We start from the raw sequence: 22727 nt of genomic DNA, 5'->3' as shown, positions 1-22727 counted from the left end.
GGGGAAGGGACGTGACGAACCCTGAGGTGATTTTTTATTTTCTATAAGAAAAATGTCAGGACCTGTCCATGTCCGCCATCCGCCTGTAGATCTCGCTGCCCTTTGACCCCTTTGATGACCTGAGGGAGTCTTCCTGCCACTTCTCTTGGGCTATGCTCTGTTTCTTCCTAGAAACACATCTAATCCCTTTCCCTACACACTGTTAATTCTTCAGCTTCACTGCAAACAACATTATCTCTTCTTAGAAGTGATTTCACTGCCACCACCATCAGTGGAGCCCCTGTAACTCCCAGAGCACCCCAGAATTCTTCCTAATAACATTCACCATGGTGAAGTCTCTTCAATGGTACGCCTAGCCAAGAAAGTCAGAGGGGGAGGTTGTGATAAGAAAGTCTTACTTTCTGAAAAGATGGCAGCAGAATCCCTCCAGGGTGGAGGAACAGTCAGAAAAGTACCACGGTTGAGATATCTAGACATGAAATGAAATCTATGCTTTCCTAAAACAGGTTCAGATGCAACTAAGGTGATCAAAGAGAGAGGAACTGGGCATTGGAGAGATGGCTCAGCTGCTAAAAACACTTGATGTTCTTGTGAAGGACCTGGATTCAATTCCTAGCACCCACATGGCAGCTCACAACCATTTATAACTCTAGTTCTGGGGATCTGATGCCCTTTTCCGGCCTCCATGGGTACTGTATGTGTGCGGAGCACAAACATACAGGCAAAACACCAAACACATAGCAATAATAAACTGAATTTTTTAAAAATAGAGAATTGCTCTATACAAGATCACTTATTAATGCCATTGCCAAAAACTAAATAAACTAACAACCAACAGAATCTGGCAGAGTCTTAAACGATTGAGATGTCTTATGGGGCAAATAAAATTCAATATTTGAAAAAATTTCCATATAATTTAAAGCATTCCAGAGCCATGAAGTAGTGCAGACTGACCACCTCTTTAGCTGCCAGACAGTAGTTAAAGAGGCTAAAACCCTGATAAACCATTACCCTCCTAACTGTAGCAAAGTTTTCCATCTCAACCACAGTCACCATCTTGTTTATTAAGAAACATTGATGTCATGCCATGGACACCAGGAAGACGATAGGGAGGCCGCTGTCACAGCCACTATTAATGTTCTTCTAGATACTAGTTATAATAAGCTAGCAGTAGAAGAACCTAGAAGTTTGTTTTCTAAATTCAAGAGGACAAGACAAGCTGTCCACCATTTGAGCCAAAAGTGCACCTCTACCAACCAACATCAAAATAACCACAGTGCAACCGAGAAATTGTCAGAAAATGCAAAAGATGGATATCAATAGACATTGTTCTGAGCATATTGAAACGACTCACTACTTCCACATTGAGCAATCTGTATGAAAATCACAATGAAGATTTCACCTATTGTTAAAGATAAAACGGTGAGCAGAGATTTGAGAGAAGCTAACATCAGCAAGAGCAGTGAGATGCGCTTTGCTAATGATTTTATTGTAAGCAGTGCAGCAATGCTTTCCACACTTGTCAGCCCGCATCAGTTGTTAGCTGTTCTCCCTGAAGAAGTCAATTTAGACAACTGAGCCGCCTGTTCCTCCACTGAAAGTCACTCGAAAATCTGAGGACATACAATACCTTGTTTACATTCATGGTTTTCTGTATCAGGAGTTCTAGCAAAGCCCAGAATGTACAACTGAGTTCTGCTGGGGCTCACCTAGAGTGGTCCAAACCACCACAGATAGTAGAGACAGTTAAATAAGGGGACATGTTTGAGCCTGTGGCTGTCACCTGTTTCTATGTTCTCAGAGGTCTAGGTGGAGTTTCCGTCTCACCCTCCAGTTCCCAAATAATGGACAGCCATTCCCCAGATAATTGATTCAGACACTTAATATAAATTACAACTGCTTGGCTGATAGCTCAAGCTTGTTACTAGCTAACTCTTGCACTTAAATTAGATATTTCATATCTATGCTTTGCCACGTGACTTATGACTTGTTACCTCATTTTCTATACACCCTGCTTCCTCCATGGCTGGCTGATGTCTCCTCTGACTCCACCCTTCTTCCCATCATTCTCCTGGTTTGGTTGTCTCACCTAGAATTCCTACCTGGCTATCAGCCAGTCAGTTCTTTATTAACCAATGAGAGTAATACATACTCATGTATGCAGAAGGATTATTCCACAGCACCGAGGTGCACTTGTGGAGACAGGAGTGGACTCTTTCACACCTTCCCAAGGCGGAAGCACTCCTCCCCTGGTGAGTTTGCTTCCCCAAGACCAGCAGAGCATTGCAAAGTCAGAGGAGTCTAAAGGCAACGTTGGTCGGCTCTGTTCATTACCGGGCTAATAACAGGGAAGAAGGCCGATTCTGTGTGAGCCCTGAGTTCACAGACGCATGGAGACGTCATTTTAGGAGCCCACTGCGTTGTCATAGCAGCTCTGCCATGTCGACTCACTGAAGTAGGGGCTCTGAATGTGCTCAGATGGGACTGTAAGAGGCACCACCTCGCATGTGCCTTTAAGGACTTGTCTGCAAGCCCTGCAGACAGAAGCCCTGACCCATCCACGGCTCCCACCAAACCTGCTCCATTCCCACTACACCGCAGTTCACACTAGAGGACCCCTTGTTCTGAACAGAACGCTTCCAACATAAGGCTACATAGCAAAACTCCAGACTGAGAAGACCTACATTGTAGTCTCAAGAAAGGAGGACATCATGGCATTCCCCAGCCTTTGCAAAGCCCTAAAATTCCATCCAAACTTCTCTAAATCAGTCTCAAGCAACTCTAACAATATAGCAAGGGTTTCTATGAAGTGTAAGGAAATTATCAAGGGTTTCTATAAAGTATAAGGAAATTATCAAGGGTTTCTATAAAGTGTAAGCAATTAAATGCCAGCCTAAGAGTTTATCACTTATCTCCATCGGATGAGCACTAAACTCACAAGTTTGCCTGCAGTGGGTGATGGCTTAAATGCCTTCATCTTTTCTACTACACCTGCAAGCATCCAGAAAATAGACTCAATACGAGAGTGGGTTCTTATGAAGAATGACATCACAGTAACTCACAAATAAAGACTTTTAAAATGTGTTTGAGTGTTTTGTCTTCATGTATATATGTGCACCACATGCAAGCCTGGTGCCCATGGAGGTCAGGGGTCAGGAAAGGGAAGAGGTCAGAATAGGGCAGAAGGCAGGAGAGGGTGGAGGTCAGAGGTCAGGAGAGGGAAGAGGTCAGGAGAGGGTGGAGGTCAGGAGAGGGCAGAGGTCAGGAGAGGGTGGAGGTCAGAAGAGGGCATTGGATCCCCTGGAACTGAGTTATGAATAGTTAGTTTTGAAAGGTCCGAGCCATCATGTGGGTGCTGGGAAATGAACCCACTCCTCTGCAAGAGTAACAAGTGCTCTTCATTGATGAGCCATCTTTTCAGCCCCTAACTCACAAATAAGACTTTTAAAAATGTGTTTGAGTGTTTTATCTTCATGTATATATGTGCACCACATGCAAGCCTGGTGCCCATGGAGGTCAGGGGTCAGGAGAGGGAAGAGATCAGAAGAGGGCAGAGGGCATGAGAGGGTGGAGGTCAGAGGTCAGGAGAGGGAAGAGGTCAGAAGAAGGCAGAGGGTAGGATAGGGTGGAGGCCAGAAGAGGGCAGAGGTCAGAGGGCAGGAGAGGGCTGAGGTCAGGAGAGGATGGAGGCCAGAAGAGGGCAGAGGGCAGGAGAGGGCTGAGGTCAGAGGGCAGGAGAGGGCTGAGGTCAGGAGAGGATGGAGGCCAGAAGAGGGCAGAGGGCAGGAGAGGGCTGAGGTCAGAGGGCAGGAGAGGGCTGAGGTCAGGAGAGGATGGAGGCCAGAAGAGGGCAGAGGGCAGGAGAGGGCTGAGGTCAGAGGGCAGGAGAGGGCTGAGGTCAGGAGAGGATGGAGGCCAGAAGAGGGCAGAGGGCAGGAGAGGGCTGAGGTCAGGAGAGGATGGAGGCCAGAAGAGGGCAGAGGGCAGGAGAGGGCAGAGGTCAGGAGAGGGTGGAGGTCAGGAGAGGGCAGAGATCAGGAGAGGATGGAGGTCAGAAGAGGGTGGAGGTCAGGAGAGGGCAGAGGTCAGGAGAGGGTGGAGGTCAGGAGAGGGCAGAGATCAGGAGAGGGTGGAGGTCAGAAGAGGGCAGAGGGCAGGAGAGGGTGGAGGTCAGAAGAGGGCATTGGATCCCCTGGAACTGAGTTATGAATAGTTAGTTTTGAAAGGTCCGAGCCATCATGTGGGTGCTGGGAAATGAACCCACTCGTCTGCAAGAGTAACAAGTGCTCTTCATTGATGAGCCATCTTTCCAGCCCCTAACTCACACATAAAAAGGACCACCGAATATGTGTTCATCCACTCCTGAGCACGCATTTAAAGAGGTTTGTGGTGAGGAGGAGATGGCTGTCTGTGCAGCGTGAGAATGGCGCCCTGGAGCAGGACATGGCACTGTCCCTGCCCAAGCTTCGTCCGTGAACTGATCCAAGGAAGTGGCCACTGTCTTTACCTCATGACTCTCAAGAAAAGGACAGTGACCTACACCCGACATCACAGATGGAAAACTCACAAGAGACACACTTTGTGCTTCCTGTGCTGGCAGCACCCGCCTCTCAGTGATGTCACTGTGCTCTCACAACTGCCTCTGGGGGTGTTTGGCTCTGCACCTGTCTCTCCTGTGAAACTTTGACAGCCAGCAACAAGCTGTCCGTTCATAGAAAAACCGCTTTACTTCCCAACGTGCAAAGTCTCGGGATTCAAAGCAAATTTAGTCCAAATTGACATGAAGCAGACTCTTTGCAGCGGAAGCAGGGGGATGACTGTGTGCATTCTGCGTCCTCTTCCCACCAGAGGCAACAGAGCCGCCTTCTCTGGAGAGCACCGCCAGCCGGGCTGCTGCGGCGTTTCTTCTGGAAGAGTGGGTGAGGGGAGAGCAGCTTATAGCAACTGATCTTATTGTGAGAGTCTGGATATTTTCGGGGTGTGTTCAGATTAAACACCCTCTTAACTCATAATCCTCACAAAGTATGCCAAGTCTAAGCCTCCCCAAGGGGCAGCAGGCTAGTGAAGCTTACAAGGGAGCCCTGGAAAACTCGTCAGCAACACGCCTTCCCATCTCAGCTTGGGATTTTAATAAATATTAAATCCATTTGATCTTTTTGCTTTGCAATTTTTATCGTATCTTTACCTGCGCCTCTTCCCTCCTACAGTATTCTGTATCATTTTGCTAAAAAGTTTGCATTAACCAAGCCTGGAGGCCTGTGATGCAGGCCTGTGATGCCAGTCAGCTGGAGAGGCCGAGGCAGGCAGATGGCAGGTTGAAGGCATGCCTCAGCTACAGAGCAAATTCAAGGCTGGGTTGGGCAACTCAGTGAGACATTGTCTTCAAATGAGAGGTAAAAAGAGGGCCAGAGGGGCTGGAGAGATGGCTCAGAGGTTAAGAGCACTGACTGCTCTTCCAGAGGTCCTGAGTTCAATTACCAACAACCACATGGTGGCTCACAACCATCTGTAATGAGATCTGGTGCCCTCTTCTGGCCTGCGAGCATACATGGAGGTTGATCACTGTGTACATAATAAATACATACATACATACATACATAAATAAATAAATACATAAATAAATCTTTACCAAAAAGAAAAGAGGGCCAGAGATACATTTGTTTAATGCTACAGACCTTGCCTAGCATTATGTGCTAGGCCAAGGGTTCGATCCCCAGCACTGAAAATAAATATAACTGCTGCTCAGACGGTAGCTACCGGCCACATGAATGCATAGTTAATCATCTGAACTAAACTGTAGAGCATAGTCTCCTGTCACTCCAGTCACACAGCCAAACATCAGAGCCTCACGAGCCCTGGGAACACTGTTATCATCGCAAAGCAGAAATTCTTCACAAACAAGGGCTGTGCAAGAAACCACAAGATGGTTATCAATAGTATCTTAATATGTCTGTGGTCTGAATCATTTCCCAGAATTGCTCTGCACCACAGAATAAGACGAACTGTTGTGAATCAGAAGTTCACAGAGGCCCTGCTGACTCATTTCAGCCCTGCTCTGGTCCTTCTTCCTCACTTCTCTCTTGTATGTGTCGACTTCCATGGCCACATGGCCAGGTGCTATAGGACACAAGGTCAAGGTTCCTTCTAAGTGTGGTGTTACAGGGGCAAGAGTGGAGAGGGTGGGCCAGGAAGAAGGTTCCTTGAGGAGGTTCCCACCCCTCTAGTGAGGATGAACCTAGGGCCTCACACGTTAGGTAAGTATTATGCCATTGTGCTATATGCCCAGACCCCTTTTTAGTTTTTATTTTGAGGCAGGGCTGCCTAGGCTGCCCTTAAACTCATGATACTTCCTGCCTCAATCTCCCTAGAGTTGGACACGTCTGCGTTTGTTGGGGACATCTTTAAAGCTATGCTGAGACACAGGCTCAAAGGGTGGAACAAGAGAAATATCAGCATGCCCAACCTATAGGAACGGCCCAGAGATTGGCTTTCCCTCCAACCGGCCAGCTGGCAGTCTCCAGTGTCTGGCTATTGCCCATGCCCAGAGGTTGCATTTGCTGAAGAGAGATGCCTCTAGGTTAAGCGTTTTCTCCAGGGGAAGTTTACATTTAATAACCAGATGATAGAGTTATAAAATCCAATCCCCTCTTCTTCAGTCTCAAGATCAGTACAAACTGTAGAGTGCCTTGTGGAGTCACCATTTGTTGTGACTGTGTCTCAGTCTAACTTGTCTTTGCCCAATCCTGTTCTTTCCTTCCCTTCTCAGCCATAAATCTCAAGACGACTCCCTAGTGGCTCCTTTCATCACCGCTCTCTCTCCCACCTCAACAGCCCATAAGCCTTGGAACCCCATCTTTACACGCATGCACATGCACACGTGCACAAGGATACATACACACACAAATACACGTATAGGAACAGCATATTTTGCAATACTAATATATCAAAAGAAAAAAATCATGTAACTATTCCAATCACCATTAAAACACATTTAAAAATAGCTCACACCTCTGAATAAAAAGTGTTTACTTAGTGAAATAGGAATGAATGAAGTCTGCATGCATTGATTTAAAAATTAATCACTAATAGCCAATATCAGCCTCAGTGATATTAGGCATTCTATTTTTTAAATTTTCTTTTTTGTTTACTTAAGTACTGGGCATAGAACCCAGGAGCTTGGGTATTCTAGGTAAATGCTCTATCAGTGAGTTACACCCCTAGTCTTTGGTGTTTTGTCTTGTTTTGAGATGAGTAGCCTTGGCTGTCCTGGAACTTGCTTTGTAGACCAGGCTGGCCTCGAAATTACAGAGATCCACCTGCTTCTGCCTCCCAAGTGTTGGGAGTAAGCCATGCACCACCACACCTGGTGAGTGTTCTTAAGTACCCTAGAATGCTCTTAAATTTGTCATCCTACTGTCTCAACCTGGAAAATAATTTATAGTAAGAGAAATCCTTAAAGAGCAAAAGAGAACTGAAGATTAGCAGGAACCAAGTCTAGGACAGAGTGAGACCTCGGAGTCCTAAATCTTCCTTCCCTCCTTTGGCTATGGCAGCGTGTTTGATGCTACTGACCCCGCTGGACACAGACACCCTTGGTCACAGTGCTTGATTCTGTAGGGAAATGCCAAGACCACAGCTGCATGGCAAATGTTTCTGTCTCTTTAAGCCGTCATCATCCGGCCTTTCTCTGGGTTTCCTGATCTCGGGGACCCAGGCCGCCCAGTGACTTCCTCTCTGCTCAGCACCGAAAGACCAAGAGACCTCTTTACTCATGGCTGAAGGGAAGGCAGGAGTTCTCTGGGGCTTCTCTTGGCCACTTTAAAATCTGTCACCAAAAAAGGTGAGCCTGAGCCTGTGAGCAGGGTGGAGAGGGGGCTGGGCTGTGAGACCAAAGTGTCTGCTGCCTACACACCGGCATTTTACAAAGCACTACGCAGGAGCATACCCTGCAAGCGCATGCGGCGCAGGCAAGAGCCGGCGTCCAGACGCCTGAGGGGTGGTCTGGGTTTCAACTTGAGCAAGTTCAGAGGAAGTCTTAGGAGTACACAGATTTTGATGGGCAGATCTTGTCTCTTCCCAAACTTCATTCATACAGTATGAGAAACCTATTCTAGATCCCATTCCAGGAGCAAAGCACGGTTTAGAAGATACCATTCCTCAAACTGCACATTCAACAAACGCAGAAGATGCTTCTATGTCTCTATAAACCATGCCTTCAAGGCCAGTCTTGATGTGCCAAGTCTGCACCCCTCTGAAGTCTCTTAATCTCACACCTGTATGCGTGTGCATGGGGAAGGGGCTCTAACACACCTCAGAGAATGGAACTTGGTCATCAAGCCCTGTCCCCACCTGTCATTTAAACCTTTGCTTCCTGAATGAAGTTTGTCCCGCTCCAACTATAGGGACCTCACAGTTTTTTCATGTCTACAGTGAAGAGTTGGAGAAATAGCTCATTTTCAAATGCTGGGTGTGGATTAACCTCATGAGGAACTTGTTTTAGCAGAACCACTGAGGACGGGTCCAAGAGATGCGATGTCCAGGGGAACACCTAAATATTTCCGAGAAACACCAAGACAAGAAACTAGATAACTCCTGAGCTCTCTTAAGCATGTAGAACTGTTCTTGTTTTATATTCCCAGATAATAAAAGCCATTTGTCACCCAAGATTTCATTCATTGTCTTTTTTTTCTCTTTGGCTATCACTCTGAGCTCCGGGGAGTCCTGGGGGCCTGCCCTGGCCTCCCCTGAGTCCATGCACACGCTTCCTCATTTCCCCCAGGACAAGGTCTTCAAGCTCCTGCAGAAGTCTTGTTCGCTGCTCTCAGTCTTGTGGCTGTTTCTTCATTTCTGCATCATTTGTGGGAATTTGCTGATTCCTGCACCCAGAACAGAGACACAGAACCATAGAGTGAGTTCTACTAAAGGCTTTGGGGAGAGGGAAGAGGTGTTAACCCAACCTATTCCCAAAGCCCCTCTAGGGAGACAGGGTGTTGAGTTATCCTCTTCCTTTTTTGTGTGTGTGGTGCCCACAGGGGGGAGTGTGGGAGGAAACCCATCACCTAGAGTGGAGACAAAGAGACAGATTCTGAAATGATGAGAAATGAAGACAAGCACTCAGGTGAGAATGTGGGAGCAGAGCTCTCGCCAGAGAAAAGCCAGCGAGGGCTGGAGAGACTGAATCTGGGGTCTGTGCAGTCACAGACCGAGGCCTGTTCACTGGAAATGAGGCTGGAGCAGCAGACTGAGGGGACACCGTGCTTTGTACTTAGGGACTCCTGGGACCAGGCATACGTGACCAGAGCGTGCTTGGCTGTATCAAATAACTGTGCAGTCAGAACATCTTTGGTGGAAGGGAAGTTGCTTAAAGAGAAGGGCTCAGAAACCCATAAGACAACTTCATGGAGCTGGTTCTTCCATCCATCTTTACTGGGCTCAGGAGAGCAAGCTCAGGTTGTCAAGCTAGCACTGCAACCATCTTTCTGGTCCCCCCGGAAACTATTCTTCAAAAATCCAGATGCTCTCAATAAGAAGGAACAGCAGATTTTCCTGTGGTGGACAAAGGCACCCACCATGTCTCTGCTCACCTGGCCCCTAAGGCCTTGCTTTGCATTGCAGTGTCCCTGCTCTTTAGACTTAGCCTGACATTGTGGTTGGTTTTGCCCGTCTGCAGGAATGAGCGCATGAATGAGGAAATCGTGACTGAGAGTCCTGAGAAGCATGGGAGGAAGGAAGATGGCAAGAGACAAGGAAAGCACCTATGGTAACAGCCCTTCTCTCAATGCATCCCAGCTGGTGTGGGCGCTAAGGGTAGGAAGTGGGTGGAGCTTCCTCAGATCTGGGAGCCCCTGGGATGAAACAGCAGAACTCATTTGACTGTGTCTCTGCCCCTGCCCTGCTGAGAGAAGCTCACAGCTTTGACCCCCCTCCCCCATCACTGGTTCCCACAGCATGAAGGAGGATCCTAAACCTACTCTGGTCTTCACACAAAAATGACACAGAGGATGGGAAACCCAGGACTAGAGTGAGCCTCACTCACCAGTTCTCCAGTGTTAGAATAGAGGGCTAACTGCATATTTAGTATTTGGGGGGTCGGGGAGATGACTGTGGTAAAGGCACAAGCAGCCAGGACAGATGGGTTGACTTCAACCCTTGAGCCCACCGATGCAAGGATGGAACTGAGTCCTGAAACTCGACCTTTAGCCTCCACAGGACACAGTGATATGGCGTCCCCATAGATAAAATGTAACAAAATATTATCTAAAGCAGGGCTTTCTCTTTAAGGAGCCAGCTTAAGACAAGAGAGGAGAAAGAGGGAAGCAGGTGAACTCTCCTCTCTAACAGCCCAGGGAAAGGCCCACATTGTCTCCACTTCCATAGGAGAGGTGTGCCCTAGCCTGAGCACTTCCTGCCCTTACACAAGCACTTGGTGGGCTGCCATCCAACCTGTGCCTGGGGCTGAGGGGCTCCCCTGTGCTTGATGACCAGCATCTGTGGGGGAAACATTAGGGTCAAATCAGCATCAGGTCGGCCTGATGATCCTGGTAGACCCAGGAGTTATAATGGACTCTTTCTTAAAGGCAGCAGGAGCACCTACAGGTGCAGAAAATACAAGGGCAGAGAGGGAAGATGGGGAGGAGCCTGAGCTCTGAGAGCCCAGAGCAGATGGGCGCACCAGCTTCCAAGGGGAGCAGGCACTGCGGTTCGTTCCCTTTCGGGCTGAAGTTTAGAACATAGGCAAGTCCCAGGGAAAAGCCGTGTCTCTGACTCAATGTTGCCCTATCTGGTCCTCAGGCTTGAAGAAGGATTCACAGGTCCCAAAGGGGCCCCCACTGAGGCTCATCCTGGTAGGTAGGACCGGAACCGGCAAGAGTGCCACTGGTAACACCATCCTGGGCCGGACATGCTTCGAATCCAAGCTGGGGGCTGTGCCTGTTACCAGATCCTGCTCCTGGGCCAACAGGAAATGGGCCGGCTGGTATGTTGAGGTGGTGGACACCCCGGATGTCTTCAGCTCTGAGGTCAAACAGAACGACCCTGCGTGCTTGGAGACAGCCCACTGCTTCCTACAGACGTCGCCCGGGCCGCACGCGCTGCTGCTGGTCACCCAGCTGGGTCGCTTCACCACTCAGGACAGCCAGATGCTGGCCAGGGTGAAGCGGGTGTTTGGGGAGCAGGTGATGGCGCGGACTGTGGTGGTGTTCACTCGGAAGGAGGACCTGGCAGGAGAGTCTCTGCAGGATTACGTGCGATGCACAGACAATCGCGCGCTGCGGGAGCTGGTGGCTGAGTGCGGGGGCCGCGTGTGCGCCCTAAACAACCGAACCACTGCCCGCGAGCGCGAGGCACAAGCTGAGGAGCTGCTGGGCCTGGTCGCTGGCCTGGTGAGGGAGCACGGGGGGGCGTACTACTCCAATGAAGTGTATGATCTGGTGAGGACCCTGCGGGGCTCTAACCCCGAGGACCAAGTCAGCAAGGTGGCAGAGATGGTGGCAAGACGCATGCAGAGGCCCCTGCACACCAGGCTGCTAACTGGGCTGTGGGACTGGCAGAAATCTTACAGGAAGAGCTGGAGACGGGGCGTGGCTATTTTCCTGGGTGTGGCCTTCCTGATCCACCTGCTGGTCTACAGAAAGGCGCCTCAGACCATTGGGGACCAGAATAGCAGATAATGCTGGTCTTAGAAGATGTTTTAACTAGGAAGAAAATATTTTAAAAAAGGAATACTTAGATCTCTGCTCAGAGCTCGCAGTACTGTGGGAAACACGGTATCAGCTTTGCAAATTTGAGGTGATGAGTCTCAACTTTAACTACATAATTCAGAGTTTAAAAAAAAATAAAATTTGTCTAACTAAAGTTTTCCTTTAGACCTTTTCATCATCCCTGTGTGTCATTCTTCTATTAAAACAACAAATACTCCTGCTAGTTTGTAAATGGGGACAAGATCGCAGTACAAAGAGAGAACAAGCATTTTCCTTTCTTTTTAAAACTTATTCTTTGGTAATTTCATATAATAAATTTGGGTCATATCCTCTCACTTTCCCCAAGTCCTCCCAAGTCCCCACCACCTCCCTCCTCTCAGAATTCCATGGTTTTTGTTTGTTTTATGCCTTAAAACAGCACAAAGCTGCATTTGTTGGCCAATACTCCTGAGCATGAGGCCTGCCCTGGGCTGATATACCCAGTGTCACTTCATTGAAGAGAATCCATTTTCCTTCCCCCAGGAGTTATGATTTGTGACTAGTTTCTTGGTTGGAGGGGGCATTTATGTCTGGCTTGCACTTGCTCGGGTGCTGGGCATGCCGCCACAGCCTCTGTGATCACGTGTGCACCTGCCCTGTTGTGTCTAGAAAGTTGTTTTCCTTAAGTCACCCAGAAGCTGAGGCTCTTAGGGTCCCCCTGTCCTCCCTTCCACAGACATCTCTAACAAGATGGCGGCCAGGAGTTTCTTCCCTGTGCTCAAACCAAAGTCCAGGGTCTGGAAACTGGCTCCCTAAATAACAGTCATGAGGACAGAAGGGTCACTGCCTGCTTTCTAGAGAACACAGGCACGTGGCTTCTTTGGGCTTAGTTTGTTTCTCTGTGAAAATAGATATCAAGTTTGGAAGCTATCAAAATTTTTTCATTTTTTTTCTTTAAACAAAGGGATTATTTCACGATGGGCTTGATGGCACATGCCTGCCACTCAGGAGGCAGAGGCAGGAGGATCAGGTGTTCCTAGCTCAGGGCCCTGGGTTCAATTTCTAGTTTGGGAGAGGGGTATTAATGTGTGAACTCTTGACAGTTAGGTTTCTGATAGATTCTGGCTTTGTCTGGAGTTACAACTCCAGGATGGATCAGAGTCTGTTGATTTCCTCCCCACCTCCCACCCTGCCCTAACAAACAGAACCAAATTCACTCCAGTGCTGTCTGCTAGGTTGAAACTGTGTGAAAAAATAAAAGCCGAGGGGTGAATAAAAATCAAAATGGAAAAAACTCTCTCTAACAGGAACATAACCATCCCTCAGAAGTTTTTCTCTTTTCCTTCCTTTCTTCCTTCCTTCCTTCTTTCTCTTTTCCTCTTTCTCTCTCTTTCTTTCTTAAAAAAAAAAACAACGTAAGTCCTTAGACCCCTTTGTCCTTCCTATCCCCTTTGCTTTGAGATGTTTATCTTTTTAAATCCTTTTTTCCTCTCCAGGTGAAGAGCAGAAGGAGCTGGTGGAATGCAAACATCAGGGAATGTCAGACCCTGCTCCTCAGGGACATGGGCTCTAACTTAGGTTGAAGCCCTCTCCTCCCATCGCAGACCTTCCTCTTGCCCGAAGGACGTGGGGAGCTCATTTCCCTCCGGCTAAAGACACAGCTGGTCACTACCAATTAGGAGAAAGGACAGTGACACTAATAACGGGGCCACCACATCCTCTGGAGGAAGAGCTACGGCTAGGCTGCCTTCTAACTCAAGGCAATCCTCCTGCTTCAGCTCCCTGACAAACAATGATAAGAAAAAGCCACCATGCTCAGCTTGAGTTATGTCTCCTCTTGAAAATGGATGCAGAGGACTGCACCTATCTGGTTTTAAACTCTCCCCACCACCCCACCTCACTGCAGTCTCTTAGCGTGTCACCTCCTCAGCTCCCCTGAAATCCTAGTATCCATAATCTAAAGCCAAGCACACTTCCTGTCAACAGAAAGCATCATGGGGGAATTCTGAGATGAGAACCACCTGCATAAGCCAGAGCTGGGTTTTATGCTCAAGGTTCAATACTTAACAGGTGCAGTCAGGTAAAGAAATGCTCCACACAGCAGAGAAGAGGCAGTCAGCGCCCAGTCTCATGTCTGAGCTCAGATGCTCTTTGAGGGGGCTGTCCAGGCCCTCTGGGACCAGCAGTGCTTTTCTGCCCCCGTTTAGGGGACCCGTCTAAAAACAAAGTGGTCACGTGGTGCCCAGGGTCTTGGGGGCGATGGATGCTCACCTTTGGTGCTAACGGGGGGAATCCAGGGCCCAGCATTTTCCAATCTTAAGAGGGCTTTCTGGAACCTGGGGGATGGGGCTGTCCTCCACCGCCCAGCATCTGACTCCCAGTGCTCTGTGTGCTCAGACCTTTCTGAAGAGGAAATGAGTAGGGCAGGGCGGCCTGACAGCTTTCCACAGGAAGCGGCCATTTACCACGCAGCTCTGCTGTGTTCTGGTGGATTTCAGGTCAGCGTTCAAGGCCTTTTCCCCGACTTTCGGGGACAGCCTGCGGGGCAGTGGCGTGTGCTGTCACCGTGTTTTTTCTTCTTTTCCTGACTCTGGAGTTATGGCTCTGCGAGTGGCCTTTCTGTGAGAGCATCATCCAGCAGGCACAGGTTCTCTGCCTGCCTGCAAGTGACTCACGCTGGTGACTGGAGGCTGAGCCCTGCTGGCCCGGGTAAGGAGGAGGCTCTGGCAGCCACTTGGGGGCCGGGAGGACCAACGGGGACCTGTTCTGCTGCTCTTTAGCGGGCCCTCAGGCGAGCTCTGGTACTTTGGGTCCCCTGGACAGTGAAGTGAGCATCAGCGACAGCACACGGTGGGGGAGGGCCCTGAAATTTCCATGTCATCATCCCCAGACCTATGGGGATGCTGGGACTTTCCGCCCCATTGCCTGCGCCTTTCGGAAACCCTCGGTTTAACAAAGCTGAACCAATGTTCCTTCCTCTTGGGCAGGTGGGAAACTTAAAGTCCCAGGGCCCAGGTTTTCCCAAGACCCCCAGCAGGTGGCGAACTCTTCCCCGTTTTTACCCCAAACTCCTCAAAGCTCACTCAGGTCACAAAGGCTTCACCCCTAAGAGGTCAGCACGGGGCCTTAAGGCTCTACAGACCAGGGTGGAATCTCCGTGTTCCTTCCATCATGATCCAGTCCTCCCCTAGAAGGCCAGTCAGTGAATTCTATCTCCTGACCTCATTCTGAAACCACCCTAATTCTTTCCAGTCTGCGTAGCCCACACCTTTCCTATAACACAGCCCAAGACACTGTGGCAGGCCAACAGCCGTGAGTTCAAGACTCCTGTGAGCGCTCCCCTTGTTAGCTGAATCTTACGGGAGAGGGTGGTTTTCCTGGACTCTTGGTCACCAACCTGCTCTGTGACTCCAGGACCTGGATATAAAGGTGAGGGGAGAAGCCAATGGGTGAAGCAGATGTCACAGAAGATGTTTTTGTTTAATTTAGTTGTGTCAGAGAGTGCAGCACACACTGGTGCTACGGGACTCTTGTAGAGGTAGGAGGACAGCTTTCTGAAGCAACTTCTGCCCTTCTACTGGTGCAAACAGCATCTTTCTTGTTGCTGCTACACCATGGGCTTGCTGGCCTGACCGCTTCTGGCCAAGTCTCCTCTCTTCACCGGCTGCCTCGCTGTGGGAGACATTGGGATTGCAGATGCAGGCAAGCATCTCCAGCTTTTCACTAGCGTTCTGGGCCTCAGAGTCAAGTCCTCAGCTTGTGCAGCCCTTGCTCTGCCCCTGTGTCATAGCTGCCAGCCTGGTTCTTGCGCATCAGGAAGCCAGAAAGACCGTCTCTCAGAAAGTGGCTCCCTGAGCTGTGTTCTCACTGCGGGGTAAAATAAAGCATCCTGGTGAATCAGCTTGGCTGGCTTCAGACAAGAATGTTCATTTCGTGTGTTAGCTTCTGCCTGCTTCCTGAGTGACACCTGCCCCCTGGTCACCCACTGCTGCTCACACGCCGCCTGCCAATCTCCCGTGGCCTCTGCACCCACCTCCAAAACTGGCAGAATTTTCCTTTTGGAGCAGAAATCTGTCCATTCTCGATCACCCCACTGTGTGTGCTCTGCAGGCTGACAGCCACAGCATCAGTTCCTGTCCCTCGCATGCCCCGCCCCTCCCCTTCCTTTTCCTAGGCTATTGTCAGTCTCTTCTCCTGTGTGACCATTTCAGTGTCTCCTTCTCATGTGCCCTGTCTCATCTCTGGGCATGTGGGCATTGGCTTATATCTGGCAACGAATTTGTCCTTTAGTGGGACATATGTCTCCTGTAGTCCGTCTGATTCAGAAGCTTCCCCACTCATGTTGCTGAGTTGGGTTGTGACAGCCACATTGCACACAAGCCAGGTTCTAACGAAATCCTTCAAAACAGAACAGACACCCCAGGTGGGTCCAGAACAGCAGGCTTATTGATTTATTAGGGATTATCTCCCTCAACTACCCATTGGGTGAGAAGTCCAAGAGACACAGGCAAAAAGAGCTATTTGGGGAGAGTTAGCTATAAGGCAAATGTGTGACTCTGGGCAGCCTTACCAATCCTCCTGCCCTCCTTCCTTTCAGGTCAGTTCTTGGAGGAGCTGCCATCTTCCCAGGGAAAGCCTGTTGTATTTGTCTCTTTGCCTCTGGAACATTTTCCCACGCTGGAAATGCCCGATACTTCAAACAAACCAATGTTATTCACAGCACAGCAATTATTTTCTCTATCCTGGCAGGTTCATCTACTTTGGTTCAGGTTTTTTTTAAGTCTAGTTCTTGATCATAACAGAATGCTCCAGACATTTTATACTTCCAGTTTGGTGGAGTGTAGAAACCCTACACCTGTCTTAAGGCACCGCACTACAGGACCATTCGCGAGCCAGGCAAGGGCCTGGAGATTGAAACACACCAACACTCACAGACTGAGACACAGGTCATCCTCGAGGCCAGAATTCCCCCTTTATTGTGTTCAGGGGCAGCTTATATAGGGATCCTTAACTGATAGCGATGCCCCAGCCAAACCCACCAGAAACCACTCCCCTGCCATCAGGAACTCCTGAGGTTCTCACGCTCAGAGCAGCTGCAAGCATTACAAGTTGTTTACCAGAAATTCAGGATCTGGGGTTTCACAGCTCCCAACAGTGGAGAAGATCATTCGTTCATCTGCAGGAAACGCCTGCTTTCCCACGAGTGAGGAGGAGCAATAGCACACTGTGCTGTGATGCCCCTGCCTCACTCCAGCCAGTTACTTACAGATGTTTGCAGTCAACATAGGCGCGAGAGTTAGCCATGGAAATGGCCATACGAGGACAGTTACCCCGAGCTACCTGAGTCAAAGCGCCTCACCAGTTCCCACGTGGACATGACTTTAATTCTTTCCTGTTTCGGTTCCAGAAGAAATGGAAGGCCTCCGGAAGAGCGCATATGGAGCCATAGTTGAAGGTAAGAAAGCACCAAGGTCCTCAAGGGACTGAGACCCAAAACAGGTTCAGACACTCAAGATCAAGAAGGAGAAGACAACTGCCGTTTGTTCCCTGTGTCTCCAGATCTCTGTGTCCAAGCCGCTGCTGTGTTCACGTACACATATGCACACACACATACACACAGGCATACACATACACACGCACAGAGACACACATGCACACAGGCTCACATGCTTGCAAACACACACATGCGCGCACACACTCCACGGTGACACTCTCCTCCACACGATGTGGTGAAACGTGATTCTGACACACGTTCAGGGTTAGAAGGGCCTGCAACTAAACAGCGACAGAGATTCTCTTTCTTCCCTCATCTCCTCTCAGCTGAGAGAGAGAGAGAGAGAGAGAAAGAGAGAGAGAGAGAGAGAGAGAGAGAGAGAGAGAGAGAGAGAGAGAGAGAAGGAGGGAGGGAGAGGGGAAGGAGGGAGGGAGGAAGGAAGGAAGGAAGGAAGTTGCCCTAAAGTGATCATGTCTTACAGAATACCCCATAACACTAAGGGAAATTAAAACCAGCACAGAGTAAAGGGAATCAGCTCGATTTTGTTTTCTGTAATACTGAGAATTGAGCCCTGAGCCTTACAATGTTGGATGGGCACTCTACCACTGAGCCACCCTCAGCTTTCCCCCATGACAGATTTTTAGGAGTGTACAGGGCACTTAAAACTCATTTGGACACAGGACAGCCCCCTGTCCTCACCCCTTCAAGGCTGGAGATCTGAGCTCTTGTCTTCATGGTGTCCCTCCATCGCTCCTCTTGTTACAGGCCCTGGGCCACGCCCAGCAATAGATGTCTGCTTCTGATTCTAACCATCTTCTCTCCCACCCTTCTGCACCCACCCACTTTGTATCATTTCCCTGATGTTAACTGTCACCGTCCCCCACCTCAAATCCAAGTGCCCCCTTTGCTTCCTAGGCTAATCCAGCTGTCTCTTGAGTGTGAGCCACTGTAGCTCTTACACCTGGAGTAACCTCGGGGTGAGGGGGGTGGGGATAAGCTGAGCACATTCACACAGTAAGTCTGGAGCATTGTGGGTAAAAGAGGTGGCTGTCAGCCATGACTTCATCTCTGCCTCCTCCTTAACTAATGCATACTTATTTCACAACCAGTTTTCTGGGGAGCTGCCCTGAGCATCCTCCAGGGGAGAGCACAGGGACCTTTTTTTCAGAAATGGCACATTTGTTGTGGTCCAGATGGAACAGAGCCTCTCCTTCCTGTGGCAGTACCACCCCCTGCCCATGTGTCCTAGAATGGGCTCCCAACAGGGACTTCATGAAAGCCCAGGACCACCTAAAATTACAGGCAAACAGTTGGGAGCATTTGAATGGCACCTATTTTTCTGGGAATGAGGACAATTGATTTCAGGAGATATCTGCAAGGACCCAGGACATCAAAGCCCGAAGACTTGCTGAATGAGGCACAAACCTACTTTCGTCCACAGGGAGCGGGGAAGCCTACTGTGGAGCAGAAGCAGGCTGCCTGAGGATCCTCCTGGTGGGTAAATCTGGCTGCGGGAAAAGCGCCACAGGGAACAGCATCCTCTGCCGAAAAGCATTTGAGTCTAGGCTTGGAGCCCAGTCAGTGACCAGGAGCAGCCAGGCAGAGACGGGCACATGGAAGGGAAGGAGACTGCTAGTGGTAGACACGCCCCCCATCTTTGAGTCAAAGGCCCAGAACCAAGACATGGACAAGGACATTGGAGATTGTTACCTGCTGTGTGCCCCAGGACCCCACGTGCTGCTGCTGGTGGCCCAGCTGGGACGCTTCACAGCTCAGGACACCCTAGCCGTGAGGAGGGTGAAGGAGATCTTCGGGGCAGGAGTCATGAGACACATGATCGTCCTCTTCACCCACAAGGAAGACCTGGCAAATGAGACTTTGGATGAGTTTGTGACCCACACTGACAACCACAGCCTGCGCAGCCTGGTCCACGAGTGTGGGAGAAGGTACTGTGCCTTTAATAACAGGGCCTCAGGGGAAGAGCAGCAGGGACAGCTGGCAGAGCTCATGGCCCTGGTGAGGGGGCTGGAGCAGGAGTGTGAGGGCTCTTTCCATAGCAACGACCTCTTCCTTCATGCTCATGTGCTCCTTAGTGATGGCTGCAGTGAGTACCAGGAAGCCTACAGGTGCTACCTGGCCAAGGTGAGGCAGGAGGTGGGGAGGCAGAAGCGGAAGCTGGAGGAGCAGGAGGGCAGCTGGGTGGCTAAGATGCCTTGCAGAGTCAGGACATGCTCGTGCTCCCAAATCGCAGCAGCTGCCCTTCTTATTGGGTGTGGTTTGATTTTTATTGGCATTTTAATTATCTTGTATGTTAACCAGTGGAACTGAGCCTTTTTAGGTGATTTCTGCCATCAGCGCCCTCTCCCAAGGTTCACATTCCTGTCTGCACTGGGGTACCTCAGTTACACGCTCATCTGAATCCCTTGAATCAAGTATGAAAGAAAAAGAACGTATTTCTGAAGTCGTGAGGGTGAATCAAGTAGTTCCATCATAAAGGCCCGGGTGCTAATATTCAGGCATCTGCACTGGCCAGCCCTTAGGGTCCTGACAGGCTGCTCCTCAAGTGCACCCACTAAGAACACCCCCATGCACATTCGCCATGTTCCCTCATAAAAGTCAAGCCTTGTCACCTCCTGACTCCTTCTCTTCCACCACTCTTGTCCCCAGGGACCAGTCTCTGGCCCTCTCTCTGCCCCCTTTCCTGACCCTTCTTTCCTCTTCCAATAAATCTCCACGGTGAGCCCTGCTGTTTGGCTTTACTCCTTCCTGCTGATTTTTAAACTATAATCTTGGCGCCGGACCCGCAGCAGGCTCTTCTGGGCTTCCTCTTGCCCACTGGCAGCCTGAGGCATGCCGAGACCCCGGATCCCGGTCCACAGATGACAGCCTCACTTGTCCAACTAACAGGTTGCAGAGCCCCGCCAACCAAAATGGGCGTGATTGGTGAGCCTCCCCTTGTCTGGCCATTCCCCAAGAGTGAGGATTCGTCTCTCCGCCATGGTTTCTCACCTCTGGAACAAGCCCTGATATCAGGCAACCCACGTGTCTCTTGGGGCTCAGCACGCCATGGCCCCTGGGCCTTTGGGTGATGACTCACTGGCCAGCTTCTGCCTTCTCAATCAATCACCTCAGAACTCCTGATCCCTCTGTTCATTTTATCTCCTTTTAGACTAAGAAAACAACATGCCTCAAACATTTTGGGTTGGTAAGGACTTTGTATGATGATAGAAATGTAAAGTTATATGTGATTCAACTCTGATTTAGAATATACTCTATATCGTGATAAAAATTTAAGGTTATAAAAGTGTATTCAGGAGGTAAACTATTTGAGAAGAGGAAAGATATGAACAGGAGTGGGGAGGGATAAGAGATGGTGTTGGGGACTGAAAATGAACAAAATGTATTATAAAAATGCATGAAAATGCCACACACTGAGACAACGGGGATGTTCCATTGGGAACTCACCAAGGCCAGCTGGCCTGGGTCTGAAAAAACCTGGGATAGAACCGGACTCGCTGAACATGGCGGACAATGAGCACTACTGAGAACTCAAGAACAATGGCAATGGGTTTTTGATCCTACTGCACGTACTGGCTTTGTGGGAGCCTAGGCAGTGTGGATGCTCACCTTGCTAGTCCTGGATGGAGGTGGGTGGTCCTTGGACTTCCCACAGGGCAGGGAACCCTGATTGCTCTATAGGCTGACAAGGGAGGGGAACTTGATTGGGAGAGGGGGGAGGGAAATGGGAGGCGGTGGCGGGGAAGAGACAGAAATCTTTAATAAATAAATAAATGGAAAAAAATAAAAAAATGGCATAATAAACCAAGTATTATGTATAACATATATGCTAATAATAAAACTTTAAAAGAAGTTAAAAAAAATTAAGGTCTATTCAGATTAACAAAAGCTGACTTAGAGATTTACACCTAAGTACTTACGTCTTTGCCAAGTGTTCAACACCAAGCTTCCAGAGAACTTAAATAAGTGATGTCATATGTTTGATAAATAAGATTTGATAAACAAGATATATATTCTATAATGGAGTTTCTGGTCTCCCGAGAGGGTCCTTTTCCCAGAGCTGGGCATTTGGGCAGAGGCCCCCATGGCTTGCCAAGGGCAATGCTGGCCTCTGTGCTCCTTCAGTCCCTGCTCACAGGCCCCCTTCTCCTGTTTCCATGTGGCCCTGGTAATCTCTCCCGTCCCTTTTCCGTGTCTTCTTAGGAGACAGCCTTACCAGTGTGGCACAAGTTTATTCTGTTCCACTTTTTACTATTGACTGCCCTCAATCATCAACCACCTGTCCCTGGTATCAGATGGAAAGAGGGTGTGAGCTGATGCTGTGGGGATGGGGAAGGACCAGGGGCTTTCAGGTTTGTTTATGTGAAGACGGGAAAGCTTAAGTGCTGACAAGGAGAAAGCCATCTGAGATGTATAAAAGAACAAAACATGTTCCAGATTTCTCTCTCTTGCTCTGTTACTGTTCACAATCTTGACATTAATTGATGGAATTCTGGTAAGCTATCAGTCTAGCTCTGGCGGAGCACTAAACATTATACTCTACCACTATAGTATCACAGCCACAAGCTCAGGGTTTCAAATTCTCTTTGGTTGCTTTCTAATGTGCCTAAAACTTATCTCTGTGTAAATTCAAAAGTTCTCGTGAGCTCCAGGGAGTCGCCTTAATCCCACTTCAAACAGCATTTTGCCAGGTCCACGTGGTGCCTGACTGTTATACAGAGACTGGACAGTGAAGTGAAGTGAAACAGACAGATACCCCAGGACATGGCCAACACCCCAGATATCCCAGGTTCCCCAAAGGTGACCGACACCCTCCCCCCCCCCCAGGTCAGCAGGAAGCAGTCTCGAGAACACGGCATCCTCATCCCTGCTACCCCTTTCTAACTCCTCACCTTTTTATAATAAACAAGAAGGAGGAATGTTAGTATTCAGGCATCTGGACTGGCCTGCCCTTGGGATCATGACAGGATGCACCCTCAGCTGCAGGCACTAAGAGCACCCCGTGCACATTGGCTAAGTTTCCTTATAAAAGGCAGGCCTTATCCACCTCCTGTCTCTTCCTCTTCCACCACTCTTGCCCCCAGAAACAGATCTCTGTCCCACTTTCTGCCCCCTTATCTGTCCCCTTTTTGTCCCTTTTCTCTCCTCTTCCAATAAGCCTCCCATGTGAGCCCTGTTGTATGGTGTGACTCTCCCTCCTTCTGTTTTCCAAACTATAACACTGGGGACTTTCAAAAAGGAGGGTGTTTGGACTGTGTAGCAATGGGTGTGTCTCACCTAGTGCCCCACTTCCTACAGAGGGGATGTTAACACACAAAGCTGAGGACAGAATCTTATTTTAGTCATAAGTCCACCCTGATCTCATTAGAGCTGTAAAAGCCAGGTCTCCGTCCTCTTTCCAGCCCCAAGAAAGGATAAGGACAGTGTTTACGAAGCAGGGGGAGCTAAGGTATACAAGAGAATGGAGTCAAGAGGCCTGGGCATGAGTGGGGAACGGAGTGAAGAGGCTACAGGATCAGGGTGGGTCTCACCCCAGG

General features: G+C 49.3%; 2 protein-coding genes across 10 annotated transcripts; both read left to right on the top strand.

The window, feature by feature from the left end:
* Nucleotides 1–7732: 7732 nt before the first annotated feature.
* Nucleotides 7733–11840, top strand: LOC142839293 (GTPase IMAP family member 1-like). Of its 2 annotated transcripts, XM_075955295.1 has the most exons (4): nucleotides 7733–7840; nucleotides 8780–8908; nucleotides 9671–9760; nucleotides 10792–11840. In XM_075955295.1, exons 3-4 carry the CDS (start codon nucleotides 9718–9720, stop codon nucleotides 11667–11669), a joined length of 921 nt encoding a protein of 306 aa, XP_075811410.1. In that variant the 5' UTR covers nucleotides 7733–7840; nucleotides 8780–8908; nucleotides 9671–9717; the 3' UTR covers nucleotides 11670–11840. The 2 variants fall into 2 exon arrangements, with proteins under 2 accessions (XP_075811410.1, XP_075811411.1); XM_075955296.1 differs by lacking the exon at nucleotides 8780–8908.
* Nucleotides 11841–14118: 2278 nt separating this feature from the next.
* LOC142839291 (GTPase IMAP family member 5-like) lies at nucleotides 14119–20912 on the top strand. 8 transcript variants are annotated; one of them, XM_075955294.1, is made up of 4 exons: nucleotides 14119–14387; nucleotides 15168–15216; nucleotides 17086–17133; nucleotides 18614–20912. In XM_075955294.1, the coding sequence occupies exons 3-4, from the start codon at nucleotides 17091–17093 to the stop codon at nucleotides 19498–19500; spliced, it is 930 nt and encodes a 309-aa protein (XP_075811409.1). In that variant the 5' UTR covers nucleotides 14119–14387; nucleotides 15168–15216; nucleotides 17086–17090; the 3' UTR covers nucleotides 19501–20912. The 8 variants fall into 8 exon arrangements, with proteins under 8 accessions (XP_075811409.1, XP_075811406.1, XP_075811404.1 ...); XM_075955291.1 differs by having other exon boundaries at nucleotides 14963–15216; XM_075955289.1 differs by having other exon boundaries at nucleotides 14931–15216.
* Nucleotides 20913–22727: the final 1815 nt, after the last annotated feature.

Source organism: Microtus pennsylvanicus, chromosome 21 (genome assembly GCF_037038515.1).
Source record: "Microtus pennsylvanicus isolate mMicPen1 chromosome 21, mMicPen1.hap1, whole genome shotgun sequence".
NCBI lineage: Eukaryota > Metazoa > Chordata > Mammalia > Rodentia > Cricetidae > Microtus > Microtus pennsylvanicus.
Note: the sequence above shows the minus strand (reverse complement) of the source record. Positions and strands in the feature narration are given on the sequence as shown.